Here is a 21,723-nt window from a genome sequence, read left to right as displayed (position 1 = left end):
CCTTCATAGCAGGTGTAGTGCACTGTAATGAAGATAACTAGGGAAGCAAGCCAAAAGTGAAATCTTATGGGAAAAAGAGGACAACTCCTTCTCAGGACAAAGAAAGAGGAAAGGGAGCAGAAAAAAGCATCAGATCTGCCTCTGAGAGATCACAAGTTTTGTTTTTCTTACCCCTGTAGAAGGTTCCTGTCTGCTTGTTTCAGACTTTCAGGTCTCAATGGTCATCCCAAGTATATTACCTCTTAACTCCCTCTATAATGATCAGTACCTTCAAGTGCTGCCTCTCTGCCCTTTGTCACAGTCAGGGCTAGATATTACTTCTGTACCAGAGACAGGGACTCTGATACTTAAGAGGGTCAGAAACAAAAGCTGTTGTAAATAATTTAAAGTGGTGAATTTCAATGAAATCAGATCAAAGTTAACTGATTAGTACACTGTAAGACTAGTAAGTCTAATAAAGTTAGCAGTGATTAGACCAGTATAAAATACCGTTAGTACAAATCTTAGAAGCGTAAGAGGTTAACATAGCAATGCCTCATTTATCCAAAATCATAGAGAATTAAGTTAATATCTGTTAATTTTCCAAATGCGGCCAGCAAACATCTTTTTATTTTTTATTTTTTTTAAAGATTTTTTTTTTTGAGAGTAAGAATGAGAGAGAGAGAGCACATGAGAGGGGGGAAGGTCAGAGGGAGAAGCAGACTCCCTGCCGAGCAGGGAGCCTGATGCAGGACTCCATCCCAGGACTCCAGGATCATGACCTGAGCCGAAGGCAGTCGCTTAACCAAATGAGCCACCCAGGCGCCCTATTTTAATTTTTTTTTAAAGATTTTATTTATTTATTTGACAGAGAGAGACACAGCGAGAGAGGGAACACAAGCAGGGGGAGTGGGAGAAGGAGAAGCAGGCTTCCCGCCGAGCAGGGAGCCCGATGCGGGGCTCGATCCCAGGACCCTGGGATCATGACCTGAGCCGAAGGCAGACGCTTAACAACTGAGCCACCCAGGGGCCCCAGCCAGCAAACATTTTTAATGCAACTTCCTTCACATAAATTTTTCCAAATGAATTATTCCAAGGGAATTATTTTATGATGTAATAAAGAGAATACTTGGAATCTACTAAAACGTATGAGGCTTTACATCCTTTGCCAAAGTGACACCAGACCCAATGCTTTTTGATTTGTTTGCTCCAGTTTTTCTCCACCATCCTTTGTTGGTGTCTATCACTCATTGCTGCTAGCAATTTGACTAGCACTAACAAATAGTTCTAAATTGATCATTTTTGTTTTCAACAAGTTAGAAATCAAATAATAAAATTTTTTAAAAACTATGTCCAAAATAAATTCTAAATTAAAATACTCTACAGGATTCTTTAAAGAGTCTAGTACGAGGATCTTACTGTTTTGACAAAGGAGTTAGAAAATCTGGGTTTTAACAGTCTAAGATTTACCACTTCAAGTAACTTGAGCAAATCGCTTCATCTATCTTGGCCTCAGTTTTCTCATCTATAAAAGGGGTGAACACCCTCTGCCCTAATTCATATGACTGTCCAAAGGTTCCACTTAGATAATGCATGTAAAAGGATTATGTATACACAGCAGTTTATGATTTGAGAAAGTAAAACAACAGTATTTTTATCATTATCATAAAAAATATCTATTTTGGCTTTTTTGGTTCCACTTCTTATTATCTACATCCCATCAAATTAAAATCACAAGATAACATTAAAAAAAGAAACCTACAACTAAAGCATCATTAAAGCAATATAGTAGATGCTCAGTGAATCTTAGCTGGATTAATGAATCAACGTTTACTTCTATGCCTAACACCATATTAACAAAAGGCAAGTGAAAAATGAATACACGATGTGTTCACTATTTTTTAGTAGTTGATAAATTTCAAAAAGAAAATTTAAATACATAAAACAAACAGAAGAAATTCAATGAGGTCTCAAGGTTATAAATGAGTTTTAATGTTTTCTTACACTGAAGTACTAAAAATTCACAGGCTCACTTCACTAACAACTTAAGTAACTGTTGTCTTCACATCACAATCCTATAGCAGCATTCTCATTTCTAGTGAAAGCCATTAATTTTGACAGTGAAAAAATACCCTTCAGAGATAGTTTGCCTTACTCACCCGCTTACTGTCATAAGCACAAGATATTCAAACACTAACTCCAGCTGACAAAATAAAATACTCTTGTTCAGAGAGAGGATTGTCTCTTATAATAGCCTGGCTCTTACCCCAGGAGATTTATTACCAAGAATAAACTTTATGAAAGGTTGCTATACATAAAGCAGACTTCCAGCTGTTCTTCTAAGCAAACATCAATGAGACTTGTGATAAGAGAGATTAGGTTGGCTATCACATCCAGGGGCAGCACTGCTGTAGACAAGTGAATTTCTCACCCACTTCTCTCTAGCATGGCAAAAAGGAAGACAGGAGGCTTAAATGCTAAATTAAACAGCTTTAAAAGTGATTTAACATATGCCTACTACTTTCAAAGGAAATAAACATTAAATAGATTTAGCTTAAATGTTAATTTAAAATAAAAAATTTAGCTAATTTCCTTAAGAAGTAAAGTCTCCAGGTCTATTGCTTTCAAATTAGTAGAGTGAGTCTGATACTATTACAAACCGAGATGAAGTAACCACAGCAACCTTTACAACCACAGAAAGAAAACAGCCTGTCCACAAAGACATGCATGAAACAACGTATTATTTAATCATTGTACCAACACATTTACTCTGAGAATATACCATGATACCTGGAAAATGGACTGTATTTAAGAAATATAATCTCCTTAGGAAATGCTTTATGATAATTATTTTTCCATAAAACTATCTGAAAAAATTAACAGTATAAGAAACTTCTTAAAAGCATTTAAAGGAAAGTTATTACATTGGTTACCCGTATTCTTTTAAATACACAATTAGTTTCCACTCATGAATAAAAGCATAAATACTTTCTTCTAATTTCAATACTTAAAATATTATTTGCATTAAAAGAGATGATGTATTAGAATGTATGTCCCAAAGTTCTATTAAGCAAAGGGTGTTGGACCACTAGGAAGACAAAACACATTTGTTCAATGTTTACTAATTCACTTAACATCGTCTTTCCTTGTCTGGGGAGCCCCAGAAATGGAAAATATCACAGTTATTTTACAAACAGTATTAGTAAATCAGGGCCTAGAGATGGTAAATAATTTGTACAAGTTAGGAAGGTAGTAAATGGCAGAGCTGCGATTTAAGCCTAAATGTGAATCCAAAATCAAAATCAGTGCTCTATTACACTATACTGCCCCAAAACTTATTTGAACATGTACTTTAGACTAGTATAAGGGATGGACCACCAAAAAACATAAAAGGGAAGTGGGAAAGCCAGACTACATACAGTTTCTGGCCGGTGAAGGTTGATGGGAACATTATTCTAGCAGAGGAATGATGGGAAAGTTAGTAAACTAAATAATTCATGAGATCAACTCTTTCTTCTATAGAAAACCAACAGTCAGTTATCTCTTCTTTTTAAATAGCTCTTAATATTACTCTTCTGAAGAAAGCTTCAGTGTTCTGATTTTAACATTCTATTTTACCCTCCCTCCCACTAATATTCATGTCTCTGATATTAAGAAAATCAAGTAAATTCTTACAGCATTCCCACAAATTCTTAGTCTCAGAACAAAATAGAGAAGAAAATATATTAAAATGTTGTACTGGTCTGTAACCTCATTTTTTTAGACCTGCCAAATGAGCTAGTTTCAAGCTGCCAGGCAAGGACAAATAGGGATGGCCACACAGTGGCATGGTGGGCATTTAACGCCGTGTAAGTGTAGGAGTACTTTTCTAGTTTAATGTTTCAGTGTGGTCACCGAAGTAAATTCATCCAGTAATCTTGAAATTAAATTCTACCTCCCACTACTGACTCCATATTACTATAAAAGTTCTTAATCTTGTTAGTAGAAATTCAACTAAAAAAAAAACCAACCTTTCTGTTTTAGAATATTTCATGAGGATATTAAATTTATCCACTATTTTCAGAGTGTACGCACTGTGAATAGAGCAAAATCTTCTCTCAACAGTTACATCGGTTCCAATCATTCTTAGAACATCAGTTATTTCAGTGGCTCAAAAAGATTCAAATGTCAGGTTGCATTGGGACTACTTTTTGTGGTGGGTCAAATTACCCAAGGGGAAAGAGAAGAACACAATTCCTGTGCCTTCAGTATCCGGAGCCAAGAAGCTACTCGTGGGGGATAAGGACAGGTCACTACCTTAACACTGAAATCCCAACTGACATGATCACCAAATCAACAAAGGAAAAAAGCATTAGTCATAAACATACAGATCCCAGAAGTACCACTTAATTTCCTAAAGTTTAAATCCTGGTCAATCACAGTGAGCTGGACTCCTTTACTGCAGATTAGCAAATAAAACAATATGTCCTCAAGTAGAATCTAAAATATGAAGGGTAACTTGATTCAGAGCAGTAGGGTCTAGGATGACATTTCTAAGCAGCAGCTTTAGTTCTAAACCTTTTCCCTACTTTTTTTTTCCTTCCAAATTTTTATTTAAATTCTAGTTAGTTAACATATAGTGTAATAATACTGGTTTCAGGAGTAGAATTCAGTGACTCATCACTTATAAAGAACACCCAGTGCTCATCATAACAAGTGCCCTCCTTAATACCATCATCCATCACCCACCTCCTTCCATTAACCCTATTTGTTCTCTATCATTAAGAGTCTCTTATGGTTTGCTTCCTTCTCTTCTTTCCCACCTTGCCATATGTTCGTATGTTTTGTTTCCTAAATTCCACGACTGAAATCTTTCTCTGACTTATTTTGCTTAGCATAATACACTCCAGCTCCATCTACATCACTGCAAATGAAAAGATTTCATTCTTTTTGATGGCTGAGTAATACACCATTTTGTGTGTGTGTACATATATATAAAATATATATAAATATATATATACATACACCCCCCCATCTTCTTAATCCATTCGTCAGTTGATGGACACTTGGGCTCTTTCCATAGTTTGGCTATTGTCAATAATGCTGCTAAAAAACATCAGGGTGCACGTACCCCTTCCCTACCACTTCTGGCCAGTTATAGTCTCTACTTGTTTTTCCATTAGCCATCAATGACAGCCACCACTGGACTGCACACATGGCCATTAGTTAGGCAACAAATGCTAACAAAAATCCATGCAAATAACAAGATTACCCTTACACAACTAATGTAGGCAACCCTGAGGCATCAGCACCACAAGAGCAAAGCTCATTATCAGAAATGGAGACCATGTCTACCAACAGAAATTCTGAAAGTATAAAGATTAATCTAAGTAAAAAGTAGCTTCCCAATTATTTTTATCTAAAAATTTTAAATGGAATCTTGATGACTATTTTTAAGAGAGCTTCTCACTACATAAAAAAAAGCCAAAATGACTCATAAAATGCAATGATTCAAACATGAACATATTTGAAGTTGTCAGTTTTATGTAAGCAATTAAAACTTCTCAATACTAAGATTAAGTGAAAAAAACATAAAATCAGATCTTTGGATTATCAAAGTCTCTAGAACTACACTGTCCAATATGGTTGTCACAAGCTATGTACAACTATTTGAATTTCAATTAATAAAAAATAAAAATTCAGTTCCTCAGTCACACCAGCCACATTTCACATGCTCAAAAGCCACATGTGTCTGGTGTAGTGGCTACATATTGGAGTAGAGATCCAGAACATCTGCATCAACACAGAAAGTTCTACTGGAGAGCAGTACTCTTGAAGAAATCTGCTGCAAAAATGGCAAAGAACATAATATCTACACAATCAAAAACTGTTCTGTAACTGTTCTGTGATGGTCGTTCATACACAACTGTCACAACCAAAGAAACGTACATTTTATTTATTTTTCAAGATTTATTTATTTGACAGAGAGAGACACAGCAAGAGAGGGAACACAAGCAGGGGGAGTGGGAGAGGGAGAAGCAGGCTTCCCGCTGAGCAGGGAGCCCGATGCGGGTCTCAATCCCAGGACCCTGAGGTCATGACCTGAGCCGAAGGCAGACGCTTAACGACTGAGCCACCCAGGCACCCCAGAAGTGTACATTTTAAATGGATATGGTAACACAAGTAAATTATTCCTCAATAAAGTTGATAAGGAAAAAGAATAGATATATGACCACTGATGCATTCCAAAGGAAAAACAAAATATACTTTGGGTATGTAGAGGAAGTTCCAAAGTCCTGACAACTTGCTTACGCAGTCCTTCAGTTGAGACCCTGGTACATCAGACTGGGGATCCAAGCCAGAGTGGTGGACAAATAGTTAGAGCAAAGAAGAGAGTGCACATCTGCTTATGGTAAGAGGTATGAGGGGCGGGAGATCCAAGATACTATGGAAAGTAAGGGACAATGTTAGAGTACTCCAAAAATGTACCTACACCCTAACCTCAAACAATCAAATACATTATTAAAATCATACCACTCACCGAGGGGCCACTGAAGATGTAAAGTAATTCGTAAGAAGTTGTAAGGTGTATAGCCTCACATAGATATCTTCCAAATGATTAAAGAAATCAGTAAAATGAAAAAACTACCCAAAATATTTAAAGATTTAATACCTGAAAATCAGAAGAGCCAGGTATTACCAATCCCAATTCCACAACATCCTTCAGCTGATAACACTCAAAAGTTCTAACCACAGATCACAGCTGATCACTAACACCAACTCCAACTCCTCCTGCCTCTGACAGGAGGCTACCACCAGTCAGTCACTCTCTAGGCATGACTAGTTCTCAAAAGGTAGACAGGAGACTGAAAGGGGAAAAAAACAGGTTCCCCAGAGTAATTCGGTCAAGAACAAGGGTTCTCAAATTTGTTCAGTTAACACCTGGTGGTCAAAGTATACCTTGACCCATTAGTACAGCAATAATTTTTGTTACATTACATATCATTTTATATTTTATTCAAACACTTCTATTATCACTAGAAGTTGTCAACAGTTTATTAAATGAGGAAAAACGCTCAGTAGAAATGTTTAAGAATATTACAGTGTATTGGCTTATATTTTATACCATTAAAATGATGATTATCAACAATGCCAACAAGGAAAAACAGAGTCAAATGAAAAAGCAAAGTACACAATATCAATAGTATGTAAACAAAAAAGGACTAAAAGAAAACATGAACAAATGAAAATTGCTTCTCAGACTGTGCACTTGTTCTTTAATGTAGACATCATTACTGTTGTTATTTGTGTCATACAAAATAAAAATTTTAAATATTTATACATACAGATAGCGTACTTACCACAGTGGGATTGCCACTACTTATCAACTGGCTGACTTCATGAAAAATGCTTTTGCAGTCAATTGATTTATCTAAGGATCCTCGTTTTACAATTACTGCTACTGCTAACAGAATCTGTTCCCGAACATACTTTTGGAGGCTGTAAAACATAAAAATCATTGTGAAAACCTTTACATGAATCTAATATAAAATTACTCCAAATTTCTCACTATGTCTGAAGCTACTAATAAAACTGCTTGCATATGAGGGTAGTATAGCCTACTGGTTATGCACAGTGTCCAAAGCCGTAAGATCCAGATTTGAATCTACATTCCATTATGTTACTGGCTATGTGACCCTGAGCAAGACAGTTTCAGAGCCTCAAGCTTTCTCATCTGTTAAAAGGGGGTAACAGTAACAGAGTTGTTACTAGGATTAAATGTTCTTAAAACTGTGCCCAGTGCATACTAAGTGCTCGATAAGTGTTAGCTGCTTCAGGCAGTGTTCAATAGATGCAAGTCAGTTCACTAAGAGCCAGCTTATGATTCTATCAAAAGAAATTCTGATCTAATATCCATCTCCAACCAGTAGTATAATCTTAAATTCATTTCCTTTAATGTGAAAAGGCAACATGCTACAAATTTTTTTAAAACTTTTTAAAATTTTCTACCTAAACTGTGCTCCTCAGTGTGATGGCAGAAGCACCGATCCCAAGTGGAGGCATTCTACAAAGTCTATTAGACCATAAGGAAATAGAGATTTAACTGTCTTTTCACAATCTTTTCTTAAAGACAGGGTTCAGAAAACATAACTCTGAGCTTTATAATCCAGACTCTAGAATGCCACAGGATATGACAACCATGTGCCCTTGGGATAAACTACAAATTCCTTAACATGGCTTACAAGCAGTGGGACCCAGCCCAGCTTTCTTTGGACACTCCCAATTTACCTGTTGTCTTACATCATTACTTACTAATAGTGTTTTCCTTAACCCTGGAAAGTGTCCCTATTTGAACATAAATGATACAGTCACCCACTTCCAAGGCCCTTCATGGTCAGGTATACCTGCTGCCCTCTCTAATCTCCCCCCAACCCACACACACTCAAAACTGCAGAAACACTGAGTTTCTTTCAGTTCCTGGCACAATGTACATGCACTTCCAGGCCTTTAAATGTCTATGTCCTCTGCCAAGATTGTGATGCCACTTTCTCCAGAGACATTCCCTGAACAGGTCCCTGAACGTGATGGGCCATTACTAAGGAGGGCTCCCCCAACACATAATGGGCATTTACTAGACATTTATACAAACATGTCTCCCTATGTCAAGACTGAAGTGAAAAGTATTCCTTCAAAATACAGACTTGAAGTATTCATTAAACAAATAAATGCAGAGATCCTATTATGCTGAAGAATATGAGTTGACCAAAGTGAATTTTTATACTTTTGGGGGAACACAATAATTTCAAATACATGGACTACTCCTAGGAAATGTACATAAAGCTCGTTTTATTTATTTTTAAAGATTTATTTATTTGAGAGAGAGGGTTTATGTGTGTGTGCATGGCTGGGGGGACGGACAGAGGGAAAGAATCTCCAAGCAGACTCCCCACTCAGCAGGGACCCGATGCAGGGCTTGATCCCACGACCCTGAGATTATGAGCTCAGCCAAAACCAAGAGTCAGATGCTCAACTAACTGAGCCACCCAGGTGCCCCCACAAAGCTAGTTTTAAGGAAGTCCACTGGCAAGAATTATAACTTACTAGGAAAATAAATAATGGCTAACATTTGTTGATGCTTATGGTATGCAAGGCTTCCTATAAACCACCTTCACAAAAATTAATACATTAATCCTCATAACTATCTTTTGAGTAAAATAATATTAACTCTAATAGTTAATTAATAATAACAACAATTAAAAAAACTAATGCACAAAGAGGGTAATCTGCCCGTGCACAAAGAGTGGCAGAAGTGGAAATCACAGTCCCTTTCTCAACCACTCTGCTATACTGTCAAGTGCACCTTCCATTTTACTCTGTATAAATGTTATCTCAATTAGGAGGAAAAAAACAGAAAAAACTCTGTGCACCAAATGAGAAGTATACAACACGATGAACATAGTATTCATGGTATTCTACCTATGCAGTATACCAACGGTTTTCACTTAAGTCCATACTGTAGGAAATTCTACAAGATAGAAATGGCTGTGTCATGAAAAACAAAAAAAAGGGCAGAATTATTCCAGATTAAAAGAGACTAAAGAGACATGACAACTAAATACAACATATAATCTGTGGTTAAATCCTGGATCAAACAAGTAACATAAAGGAGGAAAGGATATCAATAACATTATTCAGACAACCGAGGAAATGAAAATAAAGAATCAGAATTACATTAGATTAATACAGATAAGCCAACTATATCAAGAGTATTGAGATTATGCTCTCAGGAGAGATGCTCAAGTATTTAAGGATGAAGTATCACGATTTCTTCGGCATACTTTCAGGTGGTTTGGGGGGTAAATGCACATATATAAGAGAAATCAAATGTGACAAAATGTTAACTGAACCCCTACTAGGAAGAGTATGTGTGTGTTCACCGTACTCTTCTTTCAACTTTGCTGAGAGTTTTGTTTTTAAAGAGTTTGGGAGAAAATATGTATGTGAACTACAATCAGCTCCAAAATAGCTTCTGAACTAATGAAAATTATTTAACAATGAGATTATTTCCGGGTCGCCTGGGTAGCTCAGTCAGTTGAGTGTCTGCCTTCAGCTCAGGTCATGATCTCAGGGTCCTGGGTTCGGGCCCTGTGTTGGGCTCTCTGCTCAGCAGGGAGTCTGCTTCTCCCTCTCCCACTGTACTTGCGCTCTCTCTCTCAAATAAATAAATAAAATCTTAAAAAAAGAATGAGATTTTTGGATAATACAAGAGATCACATGCGCAATCAAAATCTACCACACATTTAAGTTTACCAAACTCTCCGGAGTTCAGTGGTTCCCATGTGGGGAGGGTGGAGGATCAATGAGCAGCTCCAGGGCAAGCCAGTATCATATCACACCCAAAAAGCCTCATCAAACAAATTAAAATTTAAAGAAAGAAAACCAGTGTGAAGGAGAAGAGAAAGGTTTGAAACCCAGTCAACTTTTCCTTATTCTATTAAAACTGGGAAAAACAAGCCAAACCCTCTCTTTACATACATCTATATCCATTCATTTATAGAAAACGTTACCCATTACACCTGTAATGTTTATAGGCTAAGTAAATCTTGCCTTTTTTCTCTCATGCATTCTTCCATACGTAAAGCAACTAGCAATTAACTGTGTTAAATTCGTGCCAGAAATTATTATTAAATATTAGGAACTCAGAGACTGCTAGTGAACAATCAGTAGGAACAAAGGTATGTTCTAAATTATTTTTAAAGCTTTATGCATGTTTAATGCCACTATTAGACATTCCTAATTACCAGCATTTCTGATTACATAACATTTTCTTGACCGAATTTGGAAATGAATCACTATACAAAAAGTATTCAATTGTCCAACTGCGCAAATGGCATACATACAGTGTGCATTGCCTCTTCTTAAAAGAAGACTTGGTGTTTGGTGGACTTAATCATATAAGCAATGAATGTACAAATCTTATAAAATGTTCAAACAATAGAATGTGTATAGCACAAAAAGAAAACTTACTTGTACTCCATTTCTTAAAACTGATCTGTTTTCCCAAATGAAACTTAAAATTTGGTGCTTTCTCTTCTACTAACTTATTAATGTGCATTTATGTGTACATATATATGTAACACTTGGTTTGTTAATGGTACTTAGATTTCCCTCTTCACCTGTCCTAGGATACTCACCTATATCTTATAATACTTACCAAGTACCACAAGAATAAGTAAGTACAAAGGATTTTCACTTGAGTCTAAGATCAACTTTTATTTATAACCAAAATCTTTGGAACTAAACCAACACCAAAAAAACCTAACACCCAGCAGCATCTTTTCAAAGAAACAAAACCTAGTATTGTAAGCTTAAATAAAAAGTAGTATTTCATTAAGGACCAAAAACAACCCACAACCATGTGTGCAAATTTTAAAATATGAGCCCCAAGCAGAGCTTAACCATAAACATCTATCATTAAAAAAAAGAAAAAGAAAAAGAAAAAAAAGAGAGAGAGAGAGAGAGAGAAGCCCGGCAAAAGCATTTTAGCAGTACCTCCACCACATACTTACTTAGGCCTTTGTAAGACATATGTTAAAAGGAATGTTCGCAGTGACTCGATGCTACCTTTTTCCAAGAGAATCCACTCTCGGACAACTGCTTCCATTATGGCTGTGGCAGCTTGAAAGAGGACATAGTCCACTTTACTTGTTTCTGAGGAGAAAATTAGAAACTTTCTTTAAACAGCAGTTGATCTTCCTTTGAACATTTTGCATTTATTAATTTAAAAACAGAACTTTTCAGACAAGGAATAAGATGGTTACCTGTTCTTTTTTTAATCCAGTGACCTTGCTCTAGCACCACAAAGAGGTTAGTTCCTCTCAGAAGACACCCCAGGCAGGTGGCAGCTAATCACCGATCACAATTTTCACAAACTTTCCTCACCTCTCTTCAACTGTTACTTCCAAAGCATGAAGAACTAAAAAATAACACAGCTTTAAAAAAAATAAAAATAAAAATATAAAGCAATCAGAAAATTTCCTAAGAGATTCTCACCCTGTGCAAAATAGAGCTTTGTATCTGCAAAATATCTTAAATTAGTCTTTGAACATTACTATTTGTGATGAGCCATGCTGTTAAAATATTTGTTAAGTGATTAAGCTTTCAGCAGGATGGCCCATCTCCAATAGCAAGTTCAGAAATAAACACAATCACGTTCAGGTTACTTTTCTCAAAATGTTAAAAAAAAAAATTGAGTCATATTTACACAAGGTGAGAAGTTCTTGTGAATTTTCTGATTGCAATATTGATCAAACTGAGTAAAATTCCAAAGCTACACTTAGAAAAACCCAGCCTTAACTAGCAAGTTATAGTTTCTGAACTAAAAACTAAATCAGGAGGGAAAGAAAAAATAGAAAATTAACATACGTAAGAAGTATTTTAATTTTCTATTTTTTCTTTCGTTCACCAATACCACTACAATCGGTTTCCAAACAGCATTATCAAAAGGGAGAAACAGTCAAAATGAAGCCAAGAAAAAGTAGAAATTTTCTGAAGTTCTAAAAAATAACCATCATGTGAAATCCATGAAAAGTCTATGATTAGACTGCAGGTTATTTGCCAAGATCACTAGACATGAGTATCTGAAAGCCATGAGAAATTAACTCTAGGCATAGAATGACACCTTCAAGAATTTATCAGAAGAGCATGAAGATATAGTCAGGCACATCATTTTCTCTCCTACTCAAGCTTAGGTCATTTAAACATCTTCTAAGTGATCTTGACACAATAAGCTATAAAAATGCATGGGAAAGGGTATACCCTACATAAATTCCTATCAATTTAGACTACTACATATGAGTTTTGAACATACAAAAACTAATAAGAGGAACCAATTCAGACTCTTTTTCTTTTTAAGTTTGATTATTCCATGCTATCTTAATATGAATTCTAATTGAGATGATAATCAGAACTCACAAAAATTTAGAAACTTTTAAAATATTATCAATAAATAAAGCAACAGCTTCCAAAAATGTAAACCTACTATAAAAGATGTGTTTAAAGTTCCAGGAGAAAAAAAAAAAACCAAAAAAGGTTTTATTCTAAGAGGATTCGAAACAGAAACTAGCTATATCTATTTAGATCACTTAAGGAGAACTATGGTACTGCTTCATAAAGGTAATTCAAGCAATCTCTTATAAACCTCTTCTTGAAAGTAAATGATGATTAATGGTCTAATTTCATTTTCTATTGCAATAGTAAAAACTTTAAGGACAAGAAACCTGAAATCCTTAACTATCAGTTTTAACAAAGAAGCAAAATCGTAGGGACTCACAGAATTTTGGAAATACAACTCCAAAGATCATCTAATTCATTTTCTGCATTTTACAGCTAAAGAAAGTGTTGATGAACCAAGAGATTAAGAGAAGAAATTCAAGGTCACGTGGCTGGTAAATGTTCCTTGAGCAATACTAACCCACCCCTAAAGGCATATGCCAAAGAAGATAAGACCAAACAAGCACCTTCTTGTTTTCATAAGCAATGAAACATGCTTATTTCTAACTGTGCTTATATCCAACCCATTTTTCCTGCCTCCTCCTCTCTTTCTGCAAGGGATGCGGGAGGAAATAACTGCAGAAGGTGAATGACATTCGAAAGTTTCCAAGATAACTCTTAGATACCTCTGCTTGGTATTAAATAGGCATATCCAAATTACTACTCCCATATGAAGCTGTCTCTAAGAATGGAGGATCTGAAAAAAGGAAAGCCAAATTCCAAATTTAAAAGGAGGAATTTTCCTAACCTAATGAATTATGCCTTCTCATAAAACTTACGATTAGCCTTCATAAACTGTACTTATACGTAATATAAATGTGCAAAAGAAGCTATGTGGTTCTCTAGGAGATACGAGCAGAAGATTAGGACTTCAGATGGACAAACAAGCCTTATTCTTGCTCTCTGCTCTAAAGATGCTTGAAATTGCAAGGTTTTCATGAGGAAATCACATTTATCTAGAATTTCTGACACTTTTAGGATGATTCTCCACTGATCAGGACACTGTCTAGATAATAAATTATTTTAGGCCACTTTAGCAGGAAGCTTTCATTTCCCACCACAGTAACTTTCTTTAATAATAATTATGTAAATAAAATTCATTTCTATCATGTCAGCCATCTGAAACTACACAGAACCATGAAGACAAAAGTTAAAGTGAAGTAAATAATGAGAGGCAGAGCACTACACTGAAAAAATATTTTCAAAAGAAAACTAAAACTATAGTAGTCAAGTCCCAGATGTTCAGCTACTACATACAATTACCTCTCTGGCCTTAAAGACTTTTGTCCAAAGCATAGGCAATAGAAGCTCCAGAGTCTGCTTAATGATACATAGGCACACCAATCAAGAGTAAGTCTCAGGTTTCATTCTGTTTTGTTCCAACCACTTGAGATAAGAAATTAAAGAAATCCATTTCTCCCTGAGAGAAGGATAGAAAAATGCTACAAAGTTAGTTCTGGAAGCGTTGAACCAATCTCTCACTAGTTGGGGGTATTTCTTCAATAAGAACAGAACTCACAGGATTTGTGAACACACATTCGACCAGAGCAAACTAGCAAATTCTTAAGTGCCAAAGACTTCTGAAACGAAGAAGTCTAAAAATACTCTTCAGACAAAATGCATAGGCATGCAACATGCACACGCACATGCGCGTGCACACACACACAGAGAAGAGTGGAAGAGTAAACCTAGAATAAAAATAAAAGCGTAAGAAGAGAAAGAAATGAGGAAAAACAAGAAACATAAAACTTAAGTCAGAAGTGGGAAGGAAGAATTTTAAGAGGCCAGAAAAGGGAAGCATCAAAGAGAAAGTCTCCCCTTTATTAGAATATATCACCCAGACATTGTATAAAAATGACATATTATCCCTAAATAAGAATGTGAAAATTCTGAATTGCGATTGACTGCCACTTGTATGAGAAGTCTTCTTAGAGGAATTAACCCTTCTGTGCTGGTGGCAACTGAGTAAGGAGTTGAAAGATTTTCTGTGAAGTTTAGATGTAAACATTAATGTAACACAGGGCTTTGCAGTACATTAATGATTAGATTATGCTTATAATACATGCACTCAACCTTTTAAATAGTTAATGTCTCAAAACCCAAACTGATTTTAAAAGCACAGCTAGAACTAGCAATACTATTCTTTAGAAATTTTTATGAGGAAAACAAAAGTATTCTAAAACAAGCTCAAATCATAACAAAGCAATAGTACTTCATAAAATATACATACTCTAAAAAGGAAAGAGTCGTATAAACAAATACACTCTAATAAAATACTTACAACTTAGATCAACTATTTCCCAACTAGTACAGAATGACAACTGAATTACAATGAAAGTCAGATGAAAATGATGGACTCCTAATTAATGTAATTAAGGCATATGCCATAAAAACCAGACTCAAATTATTTTAGGTGACTAGTTTAATACGATGGTTTTCTAAATCTAATTTCTAAATGCTGAACAATTTCAAGGCAGTAAAGACGAAGGCTCCCTTAAATTCCTAATAGTGATGTTTAGTTTTGCTTCTTGTAATTTAACATGAAATTAAATATTCCCCACAGGCATACAATAACAAATTTTCTTAGTGCCAGAAACAAATTCACCCCAAAGTATAAAAACTGACCATAAAAAATAAAAAAGATCAAAACTGCCTCATTTAGAATTTAAAAGGTGGTTATTAAAACTGTCCCTCTAATGCTAAGATCTAACTCCTGAATGAGACAGAGCCACCTTCATCATCACTGCTAGCTCCTTGCAAACAGAGCACTTTTTTAAGGTTATTATTTTTAAAATGTCTTTTGAAATCAGGTAATGGGGTCACTTATGTTACTGTTTACAAAGTGGTTTTAAATGTTACCACATTTGTGCCTCATAACAGCTTAAGGCAACCAAGTCCATTAAGGAAAATGATACCACTATTCTCTTATTGATGAAAAAAGAGCTAAGTGACTTCCTCAAGTTGATACCATGCAACAGGCACCACTGGTGTCCAGATCTCACAGTACCTACAGCAGTGCTCTTTCTCCTCCAGTCGAACAACTCATTTATAAGTCCTTTACATAAAGCATTAACATAATTTTAATTATAGGCTATTTCAATCTGGAAACCAGAGTGCTGGTGGCTAACGGATTAAGTCTTACTAAAAGCACAAGAATAAAAGGTCAGATATTTTAGTTCTTAATACACAACTAATCAATTTTGTGGGCAAGGATAACTCAGAGCCTCAAATATGGGTTACAAAAAATGGCTCCAATTAAGAAAAAGAGCCAGAAATAATTAAGTTATAAAATAATAACCAATGAAATCTCTCTTATACTATTGAAAAACATATAAGAGGCAGAAGACGGTGTATGTATATCTTTTAGAAAATACCATTTTTGGACAAGAGTTATAACTTTTGTGATTATTTTTAAAGGAAAGAGATCATTTCTGTACATGTCAGATAAAAGGTACTCATAAAACATTTTTACAAGAGTAAAAATGCTTCATTTAAAAATATACAGTGACAACCTACACAGAACTGACTAATATTTGCTAAGCAAGCTGAGTACAAACTATACAGTTAAAAATTAAAAAAAAAAAACAAACTGAAAGAAAAACTGTTGAAACCTCCAAAAACAATAATTTTAAAACACTAGGATAAATATATTATAGTACATTTCCTATAAGTGATAGCACTCTTGAAAACAACTAAAAAACTTATTAGACTTTTCCCTCCCACCATTAACAGCCTTCATGCTATGGTCAATAATAAAACAAATTATTGAATACTATATTCAGGGGAAGAAAATTCAAAGTAAAAACAAAGTTCTCTGGCTTTATGGAATATCTTTAAAGCCACTTCAATAGAGTAATTACTAATGGAAAATTATAACTATACAAATCTGCTTGTTTTAAAAGGAACTTAAAATATCTAACATTTAAGATAGAAAAACGAGATTTGATTCTGCAAAAATATTTTTATAAAGTGAATACTTACCCAAAATATGCTTGCAAACTGCAAATGGTGATTTTGATTTCCTAAATGATAAGAATATGTGCTCTGCATGCTGGCGTTGTTCATTATTAACCATGGAAGGTGGTGCCTTGAGAGTTAAAAAAACAAAAGCAAAACAAAACAAAAAAACAGAGTACACTTGTTTAATAAGAAAGCTTGAACAATAGCAAACCTTTAACCCACAGCAAGAGAAAATACTTTCACTTTTGGGGGGGTTAATGGGAGGACAAATGCCTGCTTGTTATTTTAAAGACTACAGTATAAAACTTCGTAATAAACATTTAAAATATGGTTTCAGGAAAAAGGAAGAAATTCCTGGCAAAGTTTGGGTGAGAACCCTTTAAAGTTGCCTATATTTTAGAAGATACTTACCTAACATTTTCCTTATCTTTTAAAAATAGTTAACTTATTGCTTTTTATTCCAAAATATATCACTTCATCAAGTTCGAATAATCTCTACATTCTTCAGCACTGGTGAAACTGAATCCAAAGTTACAAAAAATTGTTTTCTAACAGCAATCCTTTAAAATAAAAGTTATTACCAGATAATTTTACTTCAAGTTTTCTAAAATCACCATTAAACCAGAAAAATTAGGGAACAGTGAAGTTTAGAATTTACAAAACTCCTATCTGAATAATAAATTAATCAGCAGAAAAGCCAAACTTCTAGCTTACCAAAAACAACTTCTATAGTCTGCCAGGTTTTTAAATTCCATTTTGTTCTAACAATCTTTCCTTCTAAAGATAATACTCTTTCTGAACCTAAAATATATATTCTCATTATATGGCTTGGTAATCTTAGACTCATTGTGACCCATCTGAAGAGAAGAGATTGCTTATGTAAGCCTACCAACTAAATTGCCAGAATTCTCAATTTGGGAGGGGAGAGTCAGGGTAGATGGTAGGAAAATAAACCTTTGCTACTGTAACCAATATGAAATGGGGAGACCAAAATTTCAAATATACTCAATGTGGAAGATAAAAAACATTTTTTTAAAGATTTTTATTTATTTGACAGAGAGAGAGACAGCGAGAGAGGGAACACAGCAGGGAGAGTGGGAGAGGGAGAAGCAGGCTTCCCACTGAGCAGGGAGCCCCATGCGAGGCTGGATCCCAGGAACCTGGGATCATGACCTGAGCTGAAGGCAGACGCCCAACAGGCACCCTGGTAAAAAACATTTTTCAACAAGTATGCTACATCATTATTATTAACCATAAAGTATATCAGTTATGCAACATTAGTCACTATAATTTTAGTTAAAATAAGTGAGCAAAATGTGTATCCAAGAGAAATTAACCAACTTTGATAGTCTGGCCTAAAGGAATTCTTATAATTAGCTAAAACCAGTTCAGATACTATTCCTAATGATACAGCACCCTCTATAGCTCTCTAGATAAAAATGAAAATATCTGCATTAAGGAACTGTGTTAGGGGCGCCTGGGTGGCTCAGTCATTGGGCATCTCCCTTCGGCTCAGGTCACGATCCCAGGGTCCTGGGACAGAGCCCCACACTGGGCTCCCTCCTTGACGGGAAGCCTGCTTCTCCCTCTCCCACTCCCCGTGCTTGTGTTCCCTCTCTGTGTCTCTCTCTGTCAAATAAATTAAAAAATCTTTAAAAAAAAAAAAAGAATTGTGTTAAATTCCTTAAATATGTTTTTTGAAAAAGGCTTTATAATAAAATACTGTGAAAGCTAACTATGCTAAATATAAATATTTTGTCCTTCCATTTGTAAATTCTTCATTCTCACCATTTTTTTAATTCAACAAATTTGTTTTTACAAGATATTTCAACATTAATATCTGCTGAATATACCCCAAATACGTGGCATATTAGTAACCACTACTGCAACATGTTATACTGCTATGAATACAAATAAACAACTATAGATTGCCCAGGTAATTCTGATTTAAACATTCTTCTCATCACCCTTGAAAAGCAGTATATATATATAATTTTGCAAATAGTCATGCCTGTTATCCTACAAACAAAAATAGTTCCTAAAGCTAATGATTCTTAGACACCCTAATATCCACATACTTAATAAAGTACAGGTCTCATAACTTAACCATGATAGAATGATATTTAATTTATAAAATATCAAGATTTCCTAAGTAATGAAGTATAATCTAAAAGTCGGTTTATCTTAACCACCCGGTTGAACATTATTATACAAACAATAAAATCATCAACTGATTCATTAAATGGCAATATGGTATTCACTTTAGTTTCCCAAAACCAAAACTTTTAATTCTTTTTGAAAATGACTTGGCAATGATTGCATCAATGAGTCCTGAGTTTTGTTAAAAACAAACAAAACAAAACAAAACACCACAAAACAGATTCCCAGCCCCCAAAGATTTAGGAGGCGGGGAGCTTAAACCAAAATTATGCATTTTTCCCTCCAAAGTCCCTAGATAGTATGACCTATAGTATCTCCACCTGTCAAACTCCTTCCTCTTCAGAAACCAGAACTCACCCTTCGAATTCTGCTTCAGTCTCTCCTTTATCAGTTTTTCCTGACCTTTCCCCAGTCAGCCTGAATACAAATGATGTCTCTATCTCACCTTGTAGGATACACTACGTATCTCTACTACCCAACTTACCATAATGTACGGCAAGTATTTGCTTGCCCCTGTTTCCTTTTCTCTGACTTTCCTGACACCAGAAGCTTTATTTTACTCATCTCTAAATTCCTAGAGCCTTGCACATACCAAAAGGAGAGGCAACACAATAACTAACATTTACTGAGTACTTAGCATTGCAAGGCATTATTTTCAATGGATGGATGGGCACGAAGATATATAATCTCATTAATCCTAATAACCTTATGAAGAAGAAACTATTATTATCGCCATTTACAGATGAGGAAACTGAGGAATGGAGTAATCAATTTGCTCAAGGTCAAATAGGAAACAGAGGTGGAAACTGACCCTAGGGCCCTAACTCTTTAACAGAAACTACACTTAGGTGGCTCAGTACCACGTAAGACTCACCATGTTTATTTATTATTTTTTTAAGATTTTATTTATTTATTTGAGAGAGAGAGAATGAGAGAGAGCACGAGAGGGAAGAGGGTCAGAGGGAGAAGCAGACTCCCCGCCAAGCAGGGAGCCCAATGCGGGACTCGAACCCGGGACTCCAGGATCATGACCTGAGCCGAAGGCAGTCGCTTAACCAACTGAGCCACCCAGGCGCCCCAAGACTCACCATGTTTAAAGCTTGGGGGTAGAAAGGAAGTAAATTCCCTCTAAAAGTCCTCCTCTAGTGCCCAATACCGACATTAGAGTGTTTTATATAGTTTGTAAAGTTTCAGTAAAGAAATAATAATAGTAAAAGAATCTTTTTGTATTGTCAGTTTATGTTCTTTCATTGTCACTAATAGTAAAAGCTTTAAAAAAGCTCACACTTCAGAGATGGAGTCAAATGAATCAAAAGAGCTGGAAGAAATAGTAGGTGGTAGCAGAGTACAGTAATGGTAAGAGGAAACAGCAGATGAGCAATTCCAGGTATCTTCAGGAAAACAACAGCAACGTCAGAAAAAAATTGAGAGGTTTTTCTAAGGAGTCACACTAGCAGGAAACCTGAAGCTCACAAATTCCTAACTCAATATACTGGTGTTTCTGGCCCAGCTTGCACCATACCCAGGCCACCTTCAATTTACAAAAAATCCTGAGAAAACACCGTTGGTAGCACACGGCCAAGGGCATCTGAAGCTAGAACTCAAAATACACTAACAAACGGATTAAATGACATATATTATGAGGGGTTTTTGGGGGGAGGGTTGGGAGAACCAAAGTACTTAAATAATTTCTACTCAGAAAGTATTTACTGAGTGTAAAAAGTATTTACTATACTTCAAGCACCATGCCAGAAGCAAAGGATGTAAAAATAGGGGAAAACATCCCTGCCCTTATAGAGTTCTGAGTCTTAGGACAGACATTAATCAAATAATCACACAAATAATTATGACAGCCTATCATTTCTGCTACTAACTGCATTCTGGTCTCTGTCATCATGCTAAACTTGTCCTCAAAATGCCAGAAACCCCACTTGCTAAATCCCATGAGACCTTTAGACTCTTTCTTTCCCTGGGCAGCTAAAATAACTTTTATTAAGGTTAACAACAATAGCACCAATTATTCCTCATGCAGAGTGCTAAGTTACATACACTCTATTTAATCACAGCAACATCCCTTAATAATCCCAGCAACGAATTATTTCCTCTCTTTTACATATGGAGAAACTTAAATTCACAGATTGTCACATGCCCAAGATCACAACAAATATCATAACCAGAATTTCATCTTAAGTCTGTGTGACATCAAAGCCCATGATTTGACTCTCTTTTAGTACTAATGAAGAGATACAGCTGAGACTAGTTTCTGTCAGATAGCTAGTAGAGAAATCCGAATAATATTCTTGGCTTACTATAAATATTATTATTTACAGGACCATGGAAAAAAAAGATCAAGGATCAAAAAATAAGGCACAACTTGTAGATAGGAAACAAGCTACAAAAGTAGAAAACAAAACTGGAAGTCATACCACAGAGCTCATAGTAAGAATTTTCTTAGCTCTAATTGCTCTCTCATTTTTGAGAGAGAGAGCATGGCTTAATATTCAAATTAGAAAATCACAGATGTACTACCTAAAAACATGTTTACTGGTAATTTTTCATTCATTCACTGAAGACTTTAAGAATTTATTCAAT

At 35.4% G+C, this 21,723-nt stretch overlaps 1 protein-coding gene across 4 annotated transcripts in view; it reads right to left on the bottom strand.

Annotated features, from left to right (window-relative positions):
- Positions 1-21,723, bottom strand: part of XPO4 (exportin 4) — a 117,290-nt gene that overhangs the window by 70,722 nt on the left and 24,845 nt on the right. For 2 of the 4 annotated variants that reach the window (XM_027590102.1, XM_027590100.1), the window contains 3 exons: positions 16,993-17,098; positions 11,529-11,670; positions 7,320-7,458 (listed from right to left, as the gene is read on the bottom strand). The exons of 1 other annotated variant lie outside the window; for it this stretch is intronic. In XM_027590102.1, coding sequence (XP_027445903.1) covers positions 7,320-7,458; positions 11,529-11,670; positions 16,993-17,086 — 375 coding nt within the window. In that variant the 5' untranslated portion in view covers positions 17,087-17,098. Of the gene's footprint in view, positions 1-7,319; positions 7,459-11,528; positions 11,671-11,780; positions 11,936-16,992; positions 17,099-21,723 lie in introns of all 4 variants that reach the window. One more of the 4 variants, XM_027590101.2, reaches the window with a different exon arrangement.

This window comes from Zalophus californianus, chromosome 3 (assembly GCF_009762305.2).
Source record: "Zalophus californianus isolate mZalCal1 chromosome 3, mZalCal1.pri.v2, whole genome shotgun sequence".
NCBI lineage: Eukaryota > Metazoa > Chordata > Mammalia > Carnivora > Otariidae > Zalophus > Zalophus californianus.
This window is presented reverse-complemented; position numbering and strand designations above follow the sequence as displayed.